Below are 18,714 nucleotides of genomic sequence, written 5' to 3'. Positions count from 1 at the left end.
AGTTGTGGCCATTTAAATTAAGCTAGTTCTTCAAAAAACAAATTGTGGTCAATAATTTATCATATAATTCGGGCTAACAGTACACTACTACTTGTTTAGCGATGGTGATTTCTTCTTCTGTTTCTCTCAGACGGGAGTTGTTCCACTGCGTCGGAGGTGTGTGTGGATATGAGATGTCCTGGTGACATGCAGTGCGTGGGAACGGACAGCAGCAGGGGGCCGTACGCGTGCCAGTGTCCGCCGGGGAAACTGGGAGAGTGTGCGGGTAACCTTTGACCCCTGTGTGAAGCCTCTTTATATGTCATATGTGGCGCCTTCTGGAAATATTTATTTTTCTCTATGTGTGTTCTTCAGGACACACCTCTCTGAGCTTCTCCGGGAACAGTTATATCAAGTACAGAGTGACGGATGGGGAGAGAAGCGGAGAGATGAAGTTAGCCCTCCGGATCAGAACGCTGCAGAGCAAGGGAGTCATCATGTACACGCGTGCAGATCCGTGCAGCGTGCTGAAGGTACCGCGCTCACATTTACACTCAATAAAACACGCTTGCATAACCATATCATACATTTACTTAGTTCTAATTACTGTTTAACAGCGAAATCAGGTTAACGTTAAAGAGTTATGAAACCCTAAGACAATTTTGAGGGGTTAACAGGCATGTACACTACTGTTCAAAAGTTTGAGGGTGTTTTTAAAGCTAAATTGAACTCTTTACACAGTTATAGAACCAAACTGATTTCAACTGAACAATGACTGTTTACTATCGTCTTTTTAAAGCTGCTTTACAGCAGAATTAAATTCTGTTTGCATAGTTGAATCGTTATTTTCCTGTGTATCACTGTAAAGCTGCATTGAAACAGTCATAACAATAATTCATTGAATCGTAAAAATATAAAATGCTTACTAAAAAGATGACAATTTATTTGTTTATCTACATGTCTTGTGACCATTTACAAACATCAATATCATGTGTTAAATTATTGAATTATTAACTTAAAGGACCCTATCATACATCCAGCATTTTTTGCTAGTTTCAGCCCGACGCAGTTATCATTTTCACGTCCTGCGCCACGCTGTTTAAATAGCTAATGCATTTGGTCCCATCTGTGCGCCCATGGGCATGCTGGTCTGAAAACGAGGTGTGTTGCTATTTCTCAAAATGAAATAGACTTTAAATAAATAAAAAAATATTGCGCAATATTTTTTTTGTTATTTAAAGAGCACGTTAGTAATATACGCCTATAGGCGGGTCCTGTGGATGGTCTGCTCGCGAGCTTTAACCTCACGCACGAGCAGATCCGTTTCCTCGCTAGAGAAGCATTCAGTTTTTCCGCATGCAAATTCCGCCATGTAAATAGCAAATCCGCCATGGCGCGAGCGCAACTGGCTTTCAAAGGGAATGGGAGATGAAACTCTGATTGGTTTATAGCACATTACGCCCAAAACACACCCATTACTCATTAAGAGAATTGAGACAACCCTTTTAGACCATGCGCCAGGTGCGCCGACCATTTTTCCCGTCGTTAAACTAGCAAAAGTGGATTCAGACACAACCTAAGTGCACTTGCGCTTTAGACCATGCGCTTAAGCCTGTTTTATGCTTCTGCGTCGAATCGACGCGAACCCCTCTCCGCCCCCTCCGCCGTAGCTCGACGTGCACCTCCAAAAAATTGTAACTACGCGTCGAGGCGATGCAGACCACAAGGGCTGTGATTGGTCAGATTATACATCATTTCCAGAGTGTAGTTTTCCCCCCTAGCGTTCTGGCGGTGAAATGCACCGCGATGCAACACATCCCGACGCAGAACCATAAAACGGCCACGACGCCGTAGGAGTGACGGCGTAGCTACGGTGTGGAGTTGACGCAGAAGCATAAAACAGGCTTTAGATCCTTAAAATTGGGCCCAAAATCTCAGGGTGGACTTCAAGTAAATATTTTAGGTAAAAATTTGTTTGGCTGTCAAAAAGTTTGAGAACCTCTGGTTAAGGGAATCACGTTACACTGGTACACTTCTAATGCACCACATTAAACACACAGTCGACTGACTGTATCTGCATTTGATTGACAGATCGAAGAGGGAAAGTTGTGGTTCCAGTTGGATTGCAGCAACAGCCCCAGGAGCATCGGGATCTCCGGCCGACCGGTTAACGACGGGAACTGGCATCACGTGGTCCTGGAGTTGCGTGGAAACTACAGCAGCCTCTCGCTAGACGACATGTACGTGGAGCGGCGGCTGGCCACGGCCAAATTCCGTCCTTTAGGAGCAGATTTGTCCATTTATTTCGGAGCGCAGGTGTCGCCTCCGGACGCCCGCAGCTTGACGGAAAGGAAAGGTCCACGGGTCACCAATGGCTTTCAGGGCTGTCTAGACTCCGTGGTTCTGAACGATAACGAACTCCCGCTGCAGAACAAACGCAGCCCGTACGCGGAGGTGGTGGGACTGACGGATCTCAAGTTGGGATGCGTTCTCTATCCGGACGCGTGTGCCGCCCAGCCCTGCCTCAACGGCGCCACCTGCATCAGCCTGCCGTCTGGAGGTGTGTGTGTGTGTGTGTGTGTGTGTGTGTGTGTGTGTGTGTGTGTGTGTGTGTGTGTGTGTGTGTGCAGGCCCTCCTCCAGAAATATCTGGTTTTAGGATTGCGATGAGATTCATCTTAATGTTATAATTAATCCTGGTTGCTTCAGTTAAGCTGCTTCTGTGATGTAATTACTCTGGTTAATAAGCTTTGCTCAGTTTTGGCTTCAGTCAGATCAGCTTAGCTTCTGTCTGCCGAGTGAACTTCTTATTCACATCTACTGAGTCTGATGGAGACCAAATGACCAATTATGAGGATTAAATCAGCTCCTGCTTTCCACATGCTCTCTAGTGAATCTCGTCTCTTCTCATCGTATGTTCTCTCCTTGTCTTTTCTCTCTGCATTTCTTCTAGTCTTGTTTCATTCTCTTTCGTCTTTCCTCTTATAACCTTGTCTCCTTTCGTCTCGTCTCGTCTCTTCTCCTCTCTTCTCTTCTCCTCTCTTCTTGTCTCCTCTCTTCTCCTCTCTTCTTGTTTCCTCTTCTCTTCTCTTCACCTTTCCTCTTCTCTTCTCTCCTCTCTTCTCTTCTCCTTTCCTCTTGTCTCCTCTCATCTCTTCTCTTCTCCTTTCCTCTTCTCTTCTCTCCTCTCTTCTCTTCTCCTTTCCTCTTCTCTTCTCTCCTCTCTTCTCTTCTCCTTTCCTCTTGTCTCCTCTCATCTCTTCTCTTCTCCTTTCCTCTTGTCTCCTCTCATCTCTTCTCTTCTCCTTTCCTCTTCTCTTCTCCTTTCCTCTTGTCTCCTCTCATCTCTTCTCCTTTCCTCTTCTCTTCTCCTTTCCTCTTGTCTCCTCTCTTCTTGGCTCCTCTCTTCTCCTTTCCTCTTCTCTTCTCTCCTCTCTTCTCTTCTCCTTTCCTCTTCTCTTCTCCTTTCCTCTTGTCTCCTCTCATCTCTTCTCCTTTCCTCTTCTCTTCTCCTTTCCTCTTGTCTCCTCTCATCTCTTCTCTTCTCCTTTCCTCTTCTCTTCTCCTTTCCTCTTGTCTCCTCTCATCTCTTCTCCTTTCCTCTTCTCTTCTCCTTTCCTCTTGTCTCCTCTCTTCTTGGCTCCTCTCTTCTCCTTTCCTCTTGTCTCCTCTCATCTCTTCTCCTTTCCTCTTCTCTTCTCCTTTCCTCTTGTCTCCTCTCTTCTTGGCTCCTCTCTTCTCCTTTCCTCTTCTCTTCTCTTCTCCTTTCCTCTTGTCTCCTCTCATCCCTTCTCTTCTCCTTTCCTCTTCTCTTCTCCTTTCCTCTTCTCTTCTCTTCTCCTTTCCTCTTGTCTCCTCTCTTCTCTTCTCTTCTCCTTTCCTCTTGTCTCCTCTCATCTCTTCTCCTTTCCTCTTGTCTCCTCTCTTCTCTTCTCCTTTCCTCTTCTCTTCTCCTTTCCTCTTGTCTCCTCTCTTCTTGGCTCCTCTCTTCTCCTTTCCTCTTCTCTTCTCTTCTCCTTTCCTCTTGTCTCCTCTCATCCCTTCTCTTCTCCTTTCCTCTTCTCTTCTCCTTTCCTCTTCTCTTCTCTTCTCCTTTCCTCTTGTCTCCTCTCTTCTCTTCTCCTTTCCTCTTCTCTTCTCCTTTCCTCTTGTCTCCTCTCTTCTTGGCTCCTCTCTTCTCCTTTCCTCTTCTCTTCTCTTCTCCTTTCCTCTTGTCTCCTCTCATCCCTTCTCTTCTCCTTTCCTCTTGTCTCCTCTCATCTCTTCTCCTTTCCTCTTGTCTCCTCTCTTCTCTTCTCCTTTCCTCTTGTCTCCTCTCTTCTCTTCTCATTTCCTCGTCTCCTTTCCTCTTGTCTCCTCTCTATTCTTCTCCTTCCTCTTGTCTCCTCTCCTCTCTTCTCTTCTCCTTTCCTCGTCTCCTCTCATCTCTTCTCTTCTCCTTTCCTCTTGTCTCCTCTCCTCTCTTCTCTTCTCCTTTCCTCGTCTCCTCTCATCTCTTCTCTTCTCCTTTCCTCGTCTCCTCTCATCTCTTCTCTTCTCCTTTCCTCGTCTCCTCTCATCTCTTCTCTTCTACTTTCCTCTTGTCTCTTCTCTATTTTTCTCCTTCCTCTTGTCTCCTCTCCTCTTTTCTCTTCTCCTTTCCTCGTCTCCTCTCTTCTCTTCTCCTTTCCTCGTCTCCTCTCCTCTCTTCTCTTCTCCTTTCCTCGTCTCCTCTCCTCTCTTCTCTTCTCCTTTCCTCTTGTCTCCTCTCGTCTCTTCTCTTCTCCTTTCCTCGTCTCCTTTCCTCTTGTCTCCTCTCTTCTCTTCTCCTTCCTCTTGTCTCCTCTCCTCTCTTCTCTTCTCCTTTCCTCGTCTCCTCTCGTCTCTTCTCTTCTCTTTTCCTCGTCTCCTCTTGTCTCGTCTCTTCTCTTCTGCTTTCCTCTTGTCTCCTCTCGTCTCTTCTCCTCTCGTGTCTCCTCTCATTTCTTCTCTTCTCCTTTCCTCTTGTCTCCTTTCCTCTTGTCTCGTCTCTTCTCCTTTCCTTTTGTCTCCTCTCGTCTCTCCTCTTTTCTCCTCTCTTCTTGTCTCCTCTTTTCTTGTCTCCTGTCTTCTCCTCTCAACTCATCTCTTCTCATCTCATCTCGTCTCTCCTCTTTTCTTGTCTCTTCTATTTTCACACAGTTCTCTCTCCTCATCTTATATTTCTCTTATCGTCTCCTCTCCTTTCTCTCGTCTCTCTTTGTCTCTTCTCATCGATTTATTGTACTCGAGTCTCATTTTTCTAATTTCATGTCCTTTCTAGTCTCTTCTCTTCCCTTCTCTTTCCTTGTTTTGTCATCTCTTCTCTTCTGTTTTCTTCTCTTCTCACATTTTTACTTCTTATATTGTTATCTCTCCTAATTTTCCTCTTCTCGCCTCTTCAATCTCAACGTCTTCATTTAGTCATTTACATTTAGTCATTTGTCTCACATCTCATGTTTTCTTCTTGTCTCACCTTTCCTATCATCTTCTCATCTCTTCTCATTTACTTTCTGTTCGTCTCTTCTTATCTCATCTCATCTTTTCTATTCTTTTCATCTTATCTAATACTTTTCTCCACTTCTCATCTATTATTTTCTCGTGTGTATCATCTCTTCTCTGTTTGTCTCTTCTCTTTTCATTCCTTTTGTCTTTTCTTTTCTTCTCTCATCTTGTTTCACTTCTCATCTCTTCCTCCCGACTGTAGTCATCTCTCTCTCTTTCACTCGTTCACTGGCTCTGATGAATGGAGCAGTGCGTTGTGGGAGTAGCGGTGTTGTGCCATACACATCCTCTTTGAAAAGGTCGTTTGTGCAGGAGTGTCTGCCAGACGCGTGTGTGTGTCTGTTTGTTTGTTTGTTTGTTTTTGTGGGTAGACCTGATAAAACCAGCGCACTGTTTACTCACTGACATTTTCCACGCGATTTCCCACCGGCGTGTGTCTGTGCGATTGTTTTGCAGTTCGTGAACAAACAGTCTGTGTTGTGTGTCTCTCTCAGGTTACTCCTGCAGTTGCAGTGCTCTGTTCACTGGAGGGCGCTGTGAGACAGAGATCAGCGTGTGTATGCCAAACCCGTGTCAGAACGGAGGCGTGTGTAAACCCATCGGAAACGCCTTCATCTGCAGCTGCAAGAGAGGATACACCGGCGTCACGTCAGTTCACCAACACATTCAACTGTCCTTTTAGATATTCAGCACACATGATGTGTGAAAGAATGTATTGAATTCCAAACTATACCATAAAAAACACTTTTCTTGTTTTATATATATATTTATTTATATAATGCATCTGTTAATATTTTTAAATATAATTTAGTATTTTAACATTGTTTGCAAAATAATGATAGTTACACACACATACATATATATATATATATATATATATACTGTATATATATGTATATTTGGGTCTCAGGAGGATATATATATATATATATATATATATAATGTGTGTGTGATATATATATATATATACATACATATATAATGTATGTATGTATGTATATATATATATATATATATATATAAAATGTATTTTCATAATATTGTAGTATTTTAATACTGTCTGTAGTATATATATTAGTATATATATATATATATATATATATATATATATATATATATATATTAGAATATATAATATATATTAAATTATTCTAATAAATTATTTGGTTATTCTAATTATTCTATTCATCATTTACAAACATTGTATTGTACGCTTATATAAACATTAGTGTAATTATTTATAAATGAATGATTATGGTTAATATCTATAATTATATTTAAAATAATTAATATAATATAAATAATATTTATTCAATTTTTAGCAGAATAAGGATAGTTAAGGATTCATTTTAATAAATTATTAACATTATACATTTGAATATATATGTATGTATATGTATATATATATTAATATTTATGCTAATAATTTTAGAATATGCTACTTTTAAAATATTCTATTTACATTTAAACTTATCAATTTTATTATTTTATTATTGTATTAGTGTAATGTTTGATATATTTCAGAAAAGTATTGTCCAAATATTGTGTGTGATTCGTAAACGATGACGCTGTGTCTGTTTGACGAACGTAGTGATTTAGATCGATGAACTTAAACTTCCCAAAGTCAAAAGCTGCCAACATAATTTAATAACCAGCATCTGTTCCTCTCTAAAACACGTACACAACCCTGTTTCTGCTGGCACCACACCGTGAAAAACTGGCACAGGCTCAGCACTGACTTCCTTGCCATGGTCGCATGCATATTCATATACATTTCTGCCGTCGGTGTGATGCGTTTCTGAATTGTTCAGCGAGTTTGAGCTGTTGTGCAATCTGTGGCCACAAGATGGTGGCACCAATCTATCTGTGTTCGAGTCGCATTAGTCTTTTTAAAAGATCATTTCATGCCTCTCTCTGCACAGAGGAGATTATACAGCCGCAGTCTCTCTTGGCTTATGCTAATGTATTCATTACAGACCAGACACTTTTATTCTGGCGTTTAACACAATTGATGTCAATACAAACAGACATTAGAAAACATTAAACACGGCCGAGTCGAGTCAAGTGTATAGTATATAGTAGTATTGATAATAAAATATACAATATTTTACTTATGCTGGATTATTATAATCCAATTTTCTCATCTGAGTGGCCTTGATTGCATCAACTTGTTTATAAAGCATCAAAACTTGCATTGTGATGAAATTTTGATGAAAAGACCAGCCAGATTTATTATAAGTAAATAAGGTCATATTTGATTTCACATTGTCTTTGAAACATGAGTCTTTGAAACATGGTGATTATCGCCCAAAAATTTTTTGTTTTTTACCTCAAACTCCAAAAACGTCTTATTTTTGTCCTAACCAGCAGTGACAGTTTGCTTAGTTTCTAACCGCCCACAATGACATCTCACCGGTCCAAAAATCCAGCTCCAAATGTGTAACAACAGTAAGTCCTGATTGGCTGTTATCGTGTGGCGTCGCGCAGCGTTTTCACTTTCAGTGTAGACAGTCGGATTACTTTAGGCTGTGAACTAATCCCATCATGCCAGCTTTTCGGACACACTGTCAGTTTTTTTTTATAGACTGATGCAGTTCTGCCGAGTCACAGTCAATTTTAAAGCAGGCCAAGGGCACTAAACTGATGCAGCAAAACCCAGTGGGCCACGATAACCACTGAGTGTTTACTTCCCCTCTGCAGGTGTGAAGAAGACGTGAACGAGTGTGAACGCGAGCTGTGCGAGAACGGCGGTGTGTGCGTCAACACGTTCGGCTCCTTCTACTGCAACTGCACTCCTGGTTTCGTGGGCAGCGCTTGCTCTGTGCGCCCGGTGCTGGTCCCGGACATGCAGGCCGGACACGCATACGTCGGGAAGGAGGAGCTCATCGGCATCGCCGTCGTTCTCTTCCTCATCCTCACCCTCATCCTCCTCTTCATCGCCTTCCGGAAGAAGGTGTTCCAGAAGAGCTATTCCCGGAACAACCTCTCCATGGTTCAGGACCCGGCTACGGCCGCCCTCCTTCACAAAGCCAACGGTGGGCAATACCCGGGCCTGCGCTGCGCCATCGGAGAGCCCATCAGCCTGTACACTGAGGGAAGCCTGAGCGGCCCGCCTCAGGTGCCCGTCAGGCCCATGGCGTACACGCCGTGCTTCCCCGGAGACCCTCGGGGAACCCTGGAGAAGAGGCACGGGGACTGCCGAGGCCCGGAGCTGACGGAAATGAGCACCTTCCATCCGTCGGAGTCGCCGCGGATCCTGGGCGGGACCAACCGGAGGGGCGTGGTCGTGTGCAGCGTCGCCCCCAATCTGCCCCCCGTCTCCCCGTGCCGGTCGGACTGCGACTCGCTGCGGAAGAGCCCCTGGGAAGACGAGGGTGAGAGAGAGATCTGTCATATGACGTTACGTGCTGTATTTGTGTGCGTATCAGAGTATTTTAGGGGGAAATATTTTTGTAGATATCAATTTAATGTAATATATTATATGATTGGATGTATATTCAAACTTAGTTAAGAAAAAACTCATATCCATTTAAAAAAGAACTCCAAATGAAGGAAATTTAAAGACTCTATTTATTTGTTTATTTATTCAATTTTAAATTGGTAATTTGTCATTAATTCATCATTATTTATTATTATTTTTCAAAAAACATTTTATATATTTTTTTATCCCAGTAATATTTCCCAAATTCTCCCTTTCTTTTATTAAATTAAATATATGTATCAATATCATATAATTGTCAAATGAATAGCTGAAGAGTGATAGTAGTTGTGCATGTCTAAAGAAACTCTTAATTTTAAATACATAAAAATGCATATATATATATATATATATTTTTTTTAATGAAGAAAATTCAAAGACTACTTTATTATTAATGTTGTCATTTTTAAATAACTCATTCTTTTATTATTCACTAAACATTTTGTATATTTGATTGTAATATATTTCCCAAATTCTCTTTTTTTTTGCTTTATTTATGAATATACATTTAATATTATATATTAAATTATTGTAATATTAATAGCAGAATAATTATAGTAATGGGACATGTACAGTATATACAAATTCTTGCATACATATTTTTTTTAAATAACCCCAAATTTAGAATATTCAAATATTCAAAGAATATTATTATTATTATTATGTTGGTGCTGTTTCAAATTGCTCATTCGTCATTCATTTTTACTAAACATTTTGTATATTTTATTGTTTTCTGTCCAATAATTTTGCACAAATTCCATCTCTCTTTTATTTACACTGCTAGAAGTCTATCTCAATTGTGTGTGTATTATTGCTAACATCCGTTGCACTATGGGATGTTAAAGTGCATTACATTGACCCTCTGATTTAAAATATGAAAAAAAAAAAAAATTCTCGCTCCAGGCAGAATCATGCAACTCCTCTCCGCATCTCTCACATAGTCTGGTGTGTTTGTACGCATATTATGTTTATGCATAAATGTGTTTGCCAGTGTGAATTTATCAGAGGGCTTTGATCGGTTCATGCCTGCCAACTGTGAAAAATCAATCCTTCCCTTAACATGTTTTATTTAAATATCGTATTTAACTGCATTTAACCTCACGCAGCTCAGAGATTGGCTGAGATCACTGCCGTTCCACACACACACACACACGCACACAGGCTGGTATCTCAGTAACCCCCCTGAGCTTTTTGGCATGCACATTTTTTATATTCAGACTTTTAATGAACCCTATACGCCAACACTAAGAACGGCGAAGCATTGAAACTATACCGATGCATTGATGGTTTTGCGACCTGTGACTGTTTACAGCGCAGATAACAAACCCGCTGCCAGATTTGCTGTTATCAGTATATGTAATGGCGGAGCTCCACACTTTTATCTTCTTAAACTCAGCTCCGCTTCCTGCCGTGACAGTTACGGCAGAAGCGGACAGGAGAAAAAGCTCGCGTTTGTTGAAACTGCAGCTTACCACTAGCTAAGTTCTTCTTTGTTGATGGTGTTTTCTTCGGTAAATCAAATCAAAATACACTTTCATATGAAGGTTACAGCTAAAAAATGGAAAACATAGCTGGAGGTGGAAAGCGTTTTAAGGCGTAAAAGCTTTCACTTTATGGTTCATTTAATGTTGCTTTTATGTAAACCAAATCAAAAGTCACTTCATTTGAAAATGACATGGAAATAGAGATGTGATCCTATAACTGGGCCCTCGCGGAATCCGCAGAGCTGTAAATGTGTGTCGCTAAAGTTTTACACATCCCTTGCCTCTTGTTTATACATTTATTAAAAATGTTAGCTAATCATATTTAGGATTGGGGATTTTTATCGATTCAGATTCTAGATTCCCAGTTTCGATTCCAATGAGGTAAACAAAACAAAAAACATATCAAACATATTTAACAAAACATTGTTGCGTAGTTTTCTTTTTATTAATTAAATATAAAAGAATACTTCTTATAGTCACGGAAGTTATTCAGTCAGGATCAGTGAGTGATTTTCTTTGTCTTTTGCTATTTGATTAAAGGATTAGTTCACTTTTAAAATGAAAATTCTGTCATCATATACTCACCCTTAAGTTGTTTCAAACCTGTATGAATTTCTTTCCTCTGCTGAACACAAAGGAAGATATTTAGAAGAATGTCAGTAACCAGACAGTTTTTGGTTCCCAATGACTGCCATAGTATATTTTTTTCCTACTATGGCAGTCATTGGGAACCAAAAACTGTCTGGTTACTGACATTCTTCTAAATATCTTCCTTTGTGTTCAGCAGAGGAAAGAAATTCATACAGGTTTGAAACAACTTAAGGGTGAGTATATGATGACAGAATTTTCATTTTAAAAGTGAACTAATCCTTTAACATACTGTAAATGACACAGACGGCAGCAGGTTTATTAGGCTGCTGTCACTTTAAGAGCTGCACGTTATGCTACTGTAAATGAAATCAATTTGAATAAATCAATAAACTTTATTAATTCATAGCCTAATGCAACAATTACATAAGTAAACTCTCAAAATATTATAATTCTGACATTACATATTTAAAATTTTAAAATATTAAAAAACATCTCAACTTTTCAGAATGCTGCATGCATGTTATCAGTCATGTGACAAAAACCAACCGATCAGCTTCGGCCTTTACGTAACAACATGGAAAGCTCGGCCGAACAGCTGATCATAGCTGTACAGGGCGGGTTATTATTTCTCATCTCCAGAAATATAGCTAATAAATAAAGCTAATGCAAGGGCTAGAAATCGTCTCAGGTTACGTATGTAACCCTGGTTCCCTGAGATGGAACGAGACGCTGTGTTGAGACGCGGTGGGAACGCCTTGCATGATTGCGTCGTGAAGCACATGTAAAATCATTCCAATGGAAACGGGAGACGTCATGGGCGGGTGACGTCACCGACCAGGAATCTATAAAGCACTCCCGCGATCAGAAAACACTAGCTTTGAAAAAGCCTGAAGCAAGATGATCACAGGTATGCAGGGAGTATGGCAAAGCAACGCAGCGTCTCGTTCCCTCTCAGGGAACCAGGGTTACATACGTAACCTGAGATATTCCCTTTCAAGGGAACTCGAGCTGCGTTGAGACGCGGTGGGAACCCTATACCCACGACGCCATATGACAAATGCCTGTACTGTATGAAGACCATGCGCACACTAAGAAAACAAGCCCCCTAGACCCAAGAGTGGAGTCTAGGTCCAAGTCATAAAAATAGACAACTGTATGCAGTAAGGACCAGCCTGCCACATTACAGATGTCGTGGAGAGAAACTCCTGAATTTAAAGCCATACTCCTAGTAGAGTGGGCCCGGACAGCCAAAGGTGAAGGCTGTCCAGCCGCTACATAAGCAAGTGAGATAGCCTCAACTACTCGCTTGCTCAATATCTGTCTTTAGCTTTTCCTGATTAAGGTGGAGGACAGAAGGCCTGCAGCACAAATGACCCGCAAATTGAGTAGGGACGCAACCCCTCATCCTCTTTCGGAACAATGAAGTAGCGGCTGTAAAACCCTGACTGTCTGCTGGGAGGAGGAACCCCTTCTATAGCTCCTTTTTGCAAAAGTGTCAGCACTTCCTGCTCCATAACCAAAGCCTGCTCGGGGTACACCACTGTGGGGAGGACCCCTAGAAATCTGGGCGGACGAGAACCGAACTGAATTCTGAACCCTTTTCTATAGTGTGCAGGACCCACTGAGAAATATGTGGCAGTAGTTTCCACGCTGCCAGAAATTCTGCTAAGGGCACCATTCTCTCGAGACTGGCCTCTGGATTTGGTTGAACAGTCACTTCAGTGCCCTGAAGCGGCGAACCGGCAGGGAACAACCGAACTGACCGTTCTACGACCCTCCTCGGAGGATCGTTTGGGGACGCTGACACCTCGGTGCCCTGAACGGAGGACCGGCAGGGAACAACCGAACTGGCAGCGCTGTGACCCTCCTCAGAGAGTCGCCCCCCCAGAGGACGCCGAGGAGAAACGATTTCTCAAAACCATCCCTGCCCCGGAGGAACCCTCAGAAGCCTGATAGCCTCAGCGTCAGGACTTCTTGTCTAAGTTTTATTAGAGATAACGACAGTCCTCAGATCTTGCCTACCTCTAACTATCTTAGCTCCAACGACCCTCCTCGGAGGATCGTTTGGGGACGCTGACACCTCGGTGTCCTGAAACGGCGAACCGGCAGGAGAACCGAACTGGCAGCGTTGCGACCCTCCTCAGAGAGTCGCACCCCAGAGGGCACCGCGGAGAAACGATTTCTCAAAACCGTCCCTACCCCAGAGGGGACCACCCTCAGAAGCCTGCAGCCTCGGCGTCAGGGCTTCTTCTTCCATGCTATATTAGAGATAAAACAGTTCTCAGATCTTGCATATCTCTAACTGGCTAGACAGCGACCGCCACCCAGGTCCCTCACGATTATGGATGAGCCTGAATGGCGACGCTCTATTTTGCAGCACTTTAAGCTGCGAGGAGCTTTAGTAGGCTGAGACTGCTCCCGCCCAGCAGTCTCAGGAACATTAGATCGGTGAGGAAGACACCTCTGGAACGCCGCTGGATAGAATATATCTTAATTTTGTTGAAAGCGAAGCGTTCAGAGAACAGACATATATTTTTTTTTTTTTTTTTTTTTTTCTTTACATCAGAAAAACGTATATATATCACTCCGTGGCCACCAGCAGGAAAACAACCGAACTGGCAGCGCTGCGACCCTCCTCAGAGAGTCGCCCCTCACATACATCCATGTCCTTATATAGTTTACCCACCAATGCTGCCTAATAATATTTATCTATTATTTATGATGGCTGGTGGATAACGTCGGGGAAATGATGACGCCGACTCGGGAGAGAGATAGCTAGTAAGCGTCTCTTTAACCCGAGGCACTGTCATGACATTTAATACTCAAAACATTACTTTAGTAGAAGTTTTGGGGATAAACACATAAAATAGAAACCGATTTATTCCACGATCTCAACTCCTCAGTGTGGAGATAGGAAAAAACGGCAATCTATAAAGATATATATATAAAGATATAGAGATTTAATTATATTCTCACTCTCATAATGTTCAGCTGGCCAGAAAAACATTTAACTTGGCAATCAGCACAAAATAAAACCTCCTTTTATAAGCTCCTCTTTATACAACAGAGTTATGAGCTGATTTATTTATTTATTCATTGAAAACTCACACACATCTGCTTTATTCATGTATATATAGGCTATACATATATAGTTTTTAAACACTAACGATTACCAATTCCTCGGAACTGGGGATCGCAGCACGAGAGTCTCATCCCGGGGAAAAGAAACCGCAGCGCGTGCTTCTCCCCGAGATAAGCCACTGGATTTAACACGTGAAGGCAGAGATAGGGCGCGCCTGTCTCAAACCTCGCTGTTAGATCCATTTGCGCTCCCCAAGATGCGCGTCGCCGTTGTGCCTCGGCAGCAGCGGGACTCACGCCTCGGGAAGCGCGCACCGAATCGTCCTCCTCGAAGAACGCCCGGTGGGAGCGAGGTGAAACAGACAACCACTGCAATACTCAGTCAGCCCCCTCGAGAACTGACTGGGTATGCTCTACTCCCAAACAAGCAACGCAAAGCTGATGCGCGTCCCCACCCGATAAAAAACGAGGGTAGGGAACAACACAACGTTTTGAATTCTTGTTTCTCCATAATATATATCTAGATACTGAGACAGACAACAATAAATAGACATGGACAGACAGAGAGCACTTGCTGAAGGCAACAAAGCTAGTGTTTTCTGATCGCGGGAGTGCTTTATAGCTTCCTGGTCGGTGACGTCACCCGCCCATGACGTCTCCCGTTTCCATTGGACTGATTTTACATGTGCTTCACGACGCAATCACGCAAGGCGTTCCCACAACGGAACAGCTCGAGTTCCCTTTGAAAGGGAACAATTAATCCTTTGCTGATGCTTCTTCGTCATCATGGAGAGCGCAGTTCATGGTTGCATAGCAACGACAGACGCCATGGGAGCGCAAGCACTTGTGGAAAGGAGACTGTCTTTCCATGCGTTTTTAAACACGATATGTGAACGGCCCCTTACAGAGTTAACAAATTACAATATTTTTGTCATCCTTGATGAAATACTTCCGCACATCTATTTTGAATGGTGTCTGTTGGGGACGTTCACCATTTTTAATTCATTTATGGTTAATGCCCGTTCGAGTAGTCGATTGTTTCCGACAGCGCCAACTAGTGGTTGAAGTATTCGACCTCTCGACTACTCGACTAGTCTATGCAAGCCCTAGTATTCACACACTACATGAGAGGTGGTTTGAAATCATATTAAAATGCGCACACAGGAATCAATAAGCCGAATTGAAATTTCTTTGAAATGTGGAACCGTTTCTAGATATACAACGCTAGTTGTATTATGCTTTCTGCTACCAATATAATGTGTATTCTCAGCTCTGTTTAACCATTTTTCCACTTTTAAATATACTCCACAAAATCCAACGTTTATTTTTGTTTGTTTGTTTGTTTTTTAAAAATCAGCACGGTGAAGTCAGAAAAAGGCAGCATATATATATATATATATATATATATATATATATATATATATATATATATATATATATATATATATATATACTGTATACACTATGTTTCTTTTTGTATTTTGCTTAAACGTATTTTTTATTCAAATGTTTGTGTTCTCTCTGTGCCTTTTTTGTTTGTTTTCTTTAGTTGTTTTTGTGTTGTTTTCATGTTTTCTTATCCAAGGTGACTTCCAGCAGATGTATTTGGGAATATTTCTCTGAGATAAAGCGTGTTGTGGATCTGTGGACAGATCTTTATTAGGAATGTACCTCAACTTTCATCTCAGCTGAAACCATTATTAATAATACTCCAAACCATCTCAAACGTAACTCTTAAATACACACCGCTGTACAAGTTTCTCATAATCACCACGGCTGCACTTATTTGATCAAAAAATACAGTAAAACAGTTTAAAATGACTGCTTTCTATTGTAATATATTTAAAGATGTAATGTATTCCTGTGATGCAAAGCTGATTTTCATCATCACTACTCCAGTCCTCAGTGTCACATGATCCTTCAGAAATCATTCTAATATGATGATTTGATGCATAATATTTACGTGGAAAACGTGATTCTTTTTTTTCAGGATTCTTTGAGTAGAAAGTTAAAAAGAACAGCATTTATTAGAAATAGAAATCATTTGCAACATTATAGATGTCTTTACTGACAATTTTCAGTTGAATGCATCCTAAAAATAGTGATTTTGTTAAAAACAAAACATCCCCTTTTCCTGAAGGAGCAATAATCAGATTGTAGCTGGCTTTTTTATCCGTCTGCCGCCATTTTTATTTGCATTATTCATCAGGCGATCTGTGAACGGCTCATGGGAGTGCTTTTGAGAGTAAAAACAAAGAGAAAAGTACTATAGTAAAAAGAACCATTTCCCTTAAAAGACTTGATATAACTCTTCACGTCGATAAATACTGAAAGAAAAGTGGTTATGGAGGTATGTATATGGGCTCCGTTTAGTGGAAAAGCGGATGGCAAAAGCCATTCTCCCTCTGGCATTAAATTCTCCCCCTTCTGAATCCTCCGAGGCTTTTTACCGTCTATAATTACTTCATTTTTCATTTCCTCGTGGTTTGTGGTGTCCTCCATTCAAACCCTCTTAGGTCTTAAAAACCTCCACCTGTGAAATGCAAAGTGAGACTATTATATGCAGCCGTTTCCATGACACCATTAAAGAAAAGATCAAAGCAAAAAATGTCTGGGAAAGGGAAGAAATTAAAAGACAAACATCAGAGAAGGGACTTGGAATGGCGGGGAGATCCGAAACGTGTGTGTTTATTGAAAGTTACGGAAGTTGTTATTGGTTGACATCCTGATCTTTTGTGTTTAGGTAAAGTGGATTTGCTGGAGGAGGTCACATGTTTCTCCGGCAGTAACAAGGGCAGCAACTCCGAGGTCCAATCGCTGAGCTCCTTTCAGTCTGATTCCTGTGATGATAACGGTAAGACACTGTGTGTGTGTGTGTGTGTTTACTGTTGTTCCTACTCATCATTAAAGGACAAAACAATGCGTCTTTCTTCAGGACTCTTCATACAGTCATCCTCATCATCATTTTGTTAATGAAGTGAATCTTTAAGTCAGATTAGTTGTTAGAGGTTTGTGTGTGCGTGCACGCATGTGTGTGTGTGTGTGTGTGTTGCTGCTCTCAAGTCGGCCTGAAAACGTCATATTTCTCACTTTTTCCGCAAACCTTTTTTTTTTTTGAAGAGCAAAATATATGCGTATACGGTTTGCAATTGATCCTTCATCTGTGTGTTTGCTCATTTATTTATGTATTTATCATTTAATACCTTAGTATTGAACTTCCAATGCGTAATTGGCCCACACTCAAATCTGCAGCAGAGAATTATGGGAAATGTAGTTTTGTCACAGACCTGCTTCATCAAGAGGACAAAAATGCAAACAAATTTTATAATCAACATTCACTATTATGATGTATTATAGCATACCAATTTCATTTTTTTATTTTTTTATTACTACCACTGTCCAAGTAAACGGGTTCCTTTGAGATTTTCCTATGAGTTTTTATAATGGTTTTTTCTTTTTTTATTCAATTTTATTGAGTAAAATAAGGTTTGTGGTAAATATAACTCGACTATACTTAGGGGCTGTTTACACGACACCGTTTTCAACTAAAATCGTAAAACTTTTTATGCGTTTTGGCCGTTAATTCACACGACAACTGCGGTTTGGGTGCCTGAAAACGCAAACTTTTGAAAACGGTCTCCATGTAAACAGCAACAACACAAATCTCTGAAGACAATGATGTCATGCACATGCGTATTATGTGTTCAGTCTATAGTTTTTCATCGCCATCTAGTGGCCTGGCAGCAGAATACAGCATTTTTAGTTTTTAGTTTTAGTTGTTTTCGTGTATCCGTGTGAATGGGGATCGCTTTGACAAGTGTGTCGTCTGTACGTGGAAAACTCAAAGGAAAAAGGTCTCCGTTTTAAGCATATCGTTGTGGCGTAAACGTACCCTTAAACCGCACACACTCACATCCCAAACTGTCTTATCTAGTTACTTATAAAAAACGTACGTTTTCAAAAATGAACATAACCGCTTTAAAAAAAATTGGTGTGTGTAATTTACGTTGTAGAACATAACATTCAAGTATCGTCAAGTAATGTTTACCACAAAAATACTGGTCAGACTCTTTCATCTGTCTATTTTCCCAGCATGATTCTTTAATTGGCAGTGCAAATAAATCCAGTTTCTTAAGGTCCGAAATTTTCGCATGCGTTTTTTCGTATTCGTGATTCGGTGGCTCTGAGTTGTTAAAACGCCATTCAAAATACTTGCTACGGATGCGGAAAACACAGAAAACCTAACCTGATCCAAAAAAGTTTATGACGGACGAAAGTTTCGCAGGCAGTGTTCAAGTGTGATTGACATAACGTGAGGTCGTATTTATTTTTTTACGCGCTAAAATTTCGGACGCGGATTTCGGACTTTAGGACCTTTACTGTTAAATACGACATTGTAGTCTCTAATCACGTAAATACGATTCTTCTGATCTGATTTGAATGCAGCAGGTGTGGATGTGAGTTTGTGTGTTGGTCACATCACCACCATCTCTCCTCAGATTCGCTGGAATGATGCCATGCTTGCCATTCATTGGTCACAGCTATATTCATCAGCAGCCAATCAGGGCACAGAAGCTTCTGCAGTGGACCAACAGTGTAA

The 18,714-nt window shown here is 41.1% G+C and overlaps 1 protein-coding gene across 1 annotated transcript in view; it reads left to right on the top strand.

The window, feature by feature from the left end:
* The window catches only part of fat3a (FAT atypical cadherin 3a), a 156,741-nt gene that overhangs the window by 131,174 nt on the left and 6,853 nt on the right, over nt 1–18,714 (top strand). The window contains exons 22-27 of the mRNA XM_079609080.1: nt 131–265; nt 355–512; nt 2,071–2,539; nt 5,975–6,128; nt 8,181–8,854; nt 16,858–16,968. Coding sequence (XP_079465206.1) covers nt 131–265; nt 355–512; nt 2,071–2,539; nt 5,975–6,128; nt 8,181–8,854; nt 16,858–16,968 — 1,701 coding nt within the window. The remainder of the gene's footprint in view (nt 1–130; nt 266–354; nt 513–2,070; nt 2,540–5,974; nt 6,129–8,180; nt 8,855–16,857; nt 16,969–18,714) is intronic.

This window comes from Phoxinus phoxinus (assembly GCF_949152265.1).
Source record: "Phoxinus phoxinus genome assembly, chromosome: 4".
Taxonomy (NCBI): Eukaryota; Metazoa; Chordata; class Actinopteri; order Cypriniformes; family Leuciscidae; genus Phoxinus; species Phoxinus phoxinus.
The sequence above is the reverse complement of the archived record's forward strand: the minus strand, read 5'-3'. Positions and strand labels throughout refer to the sequence as shown.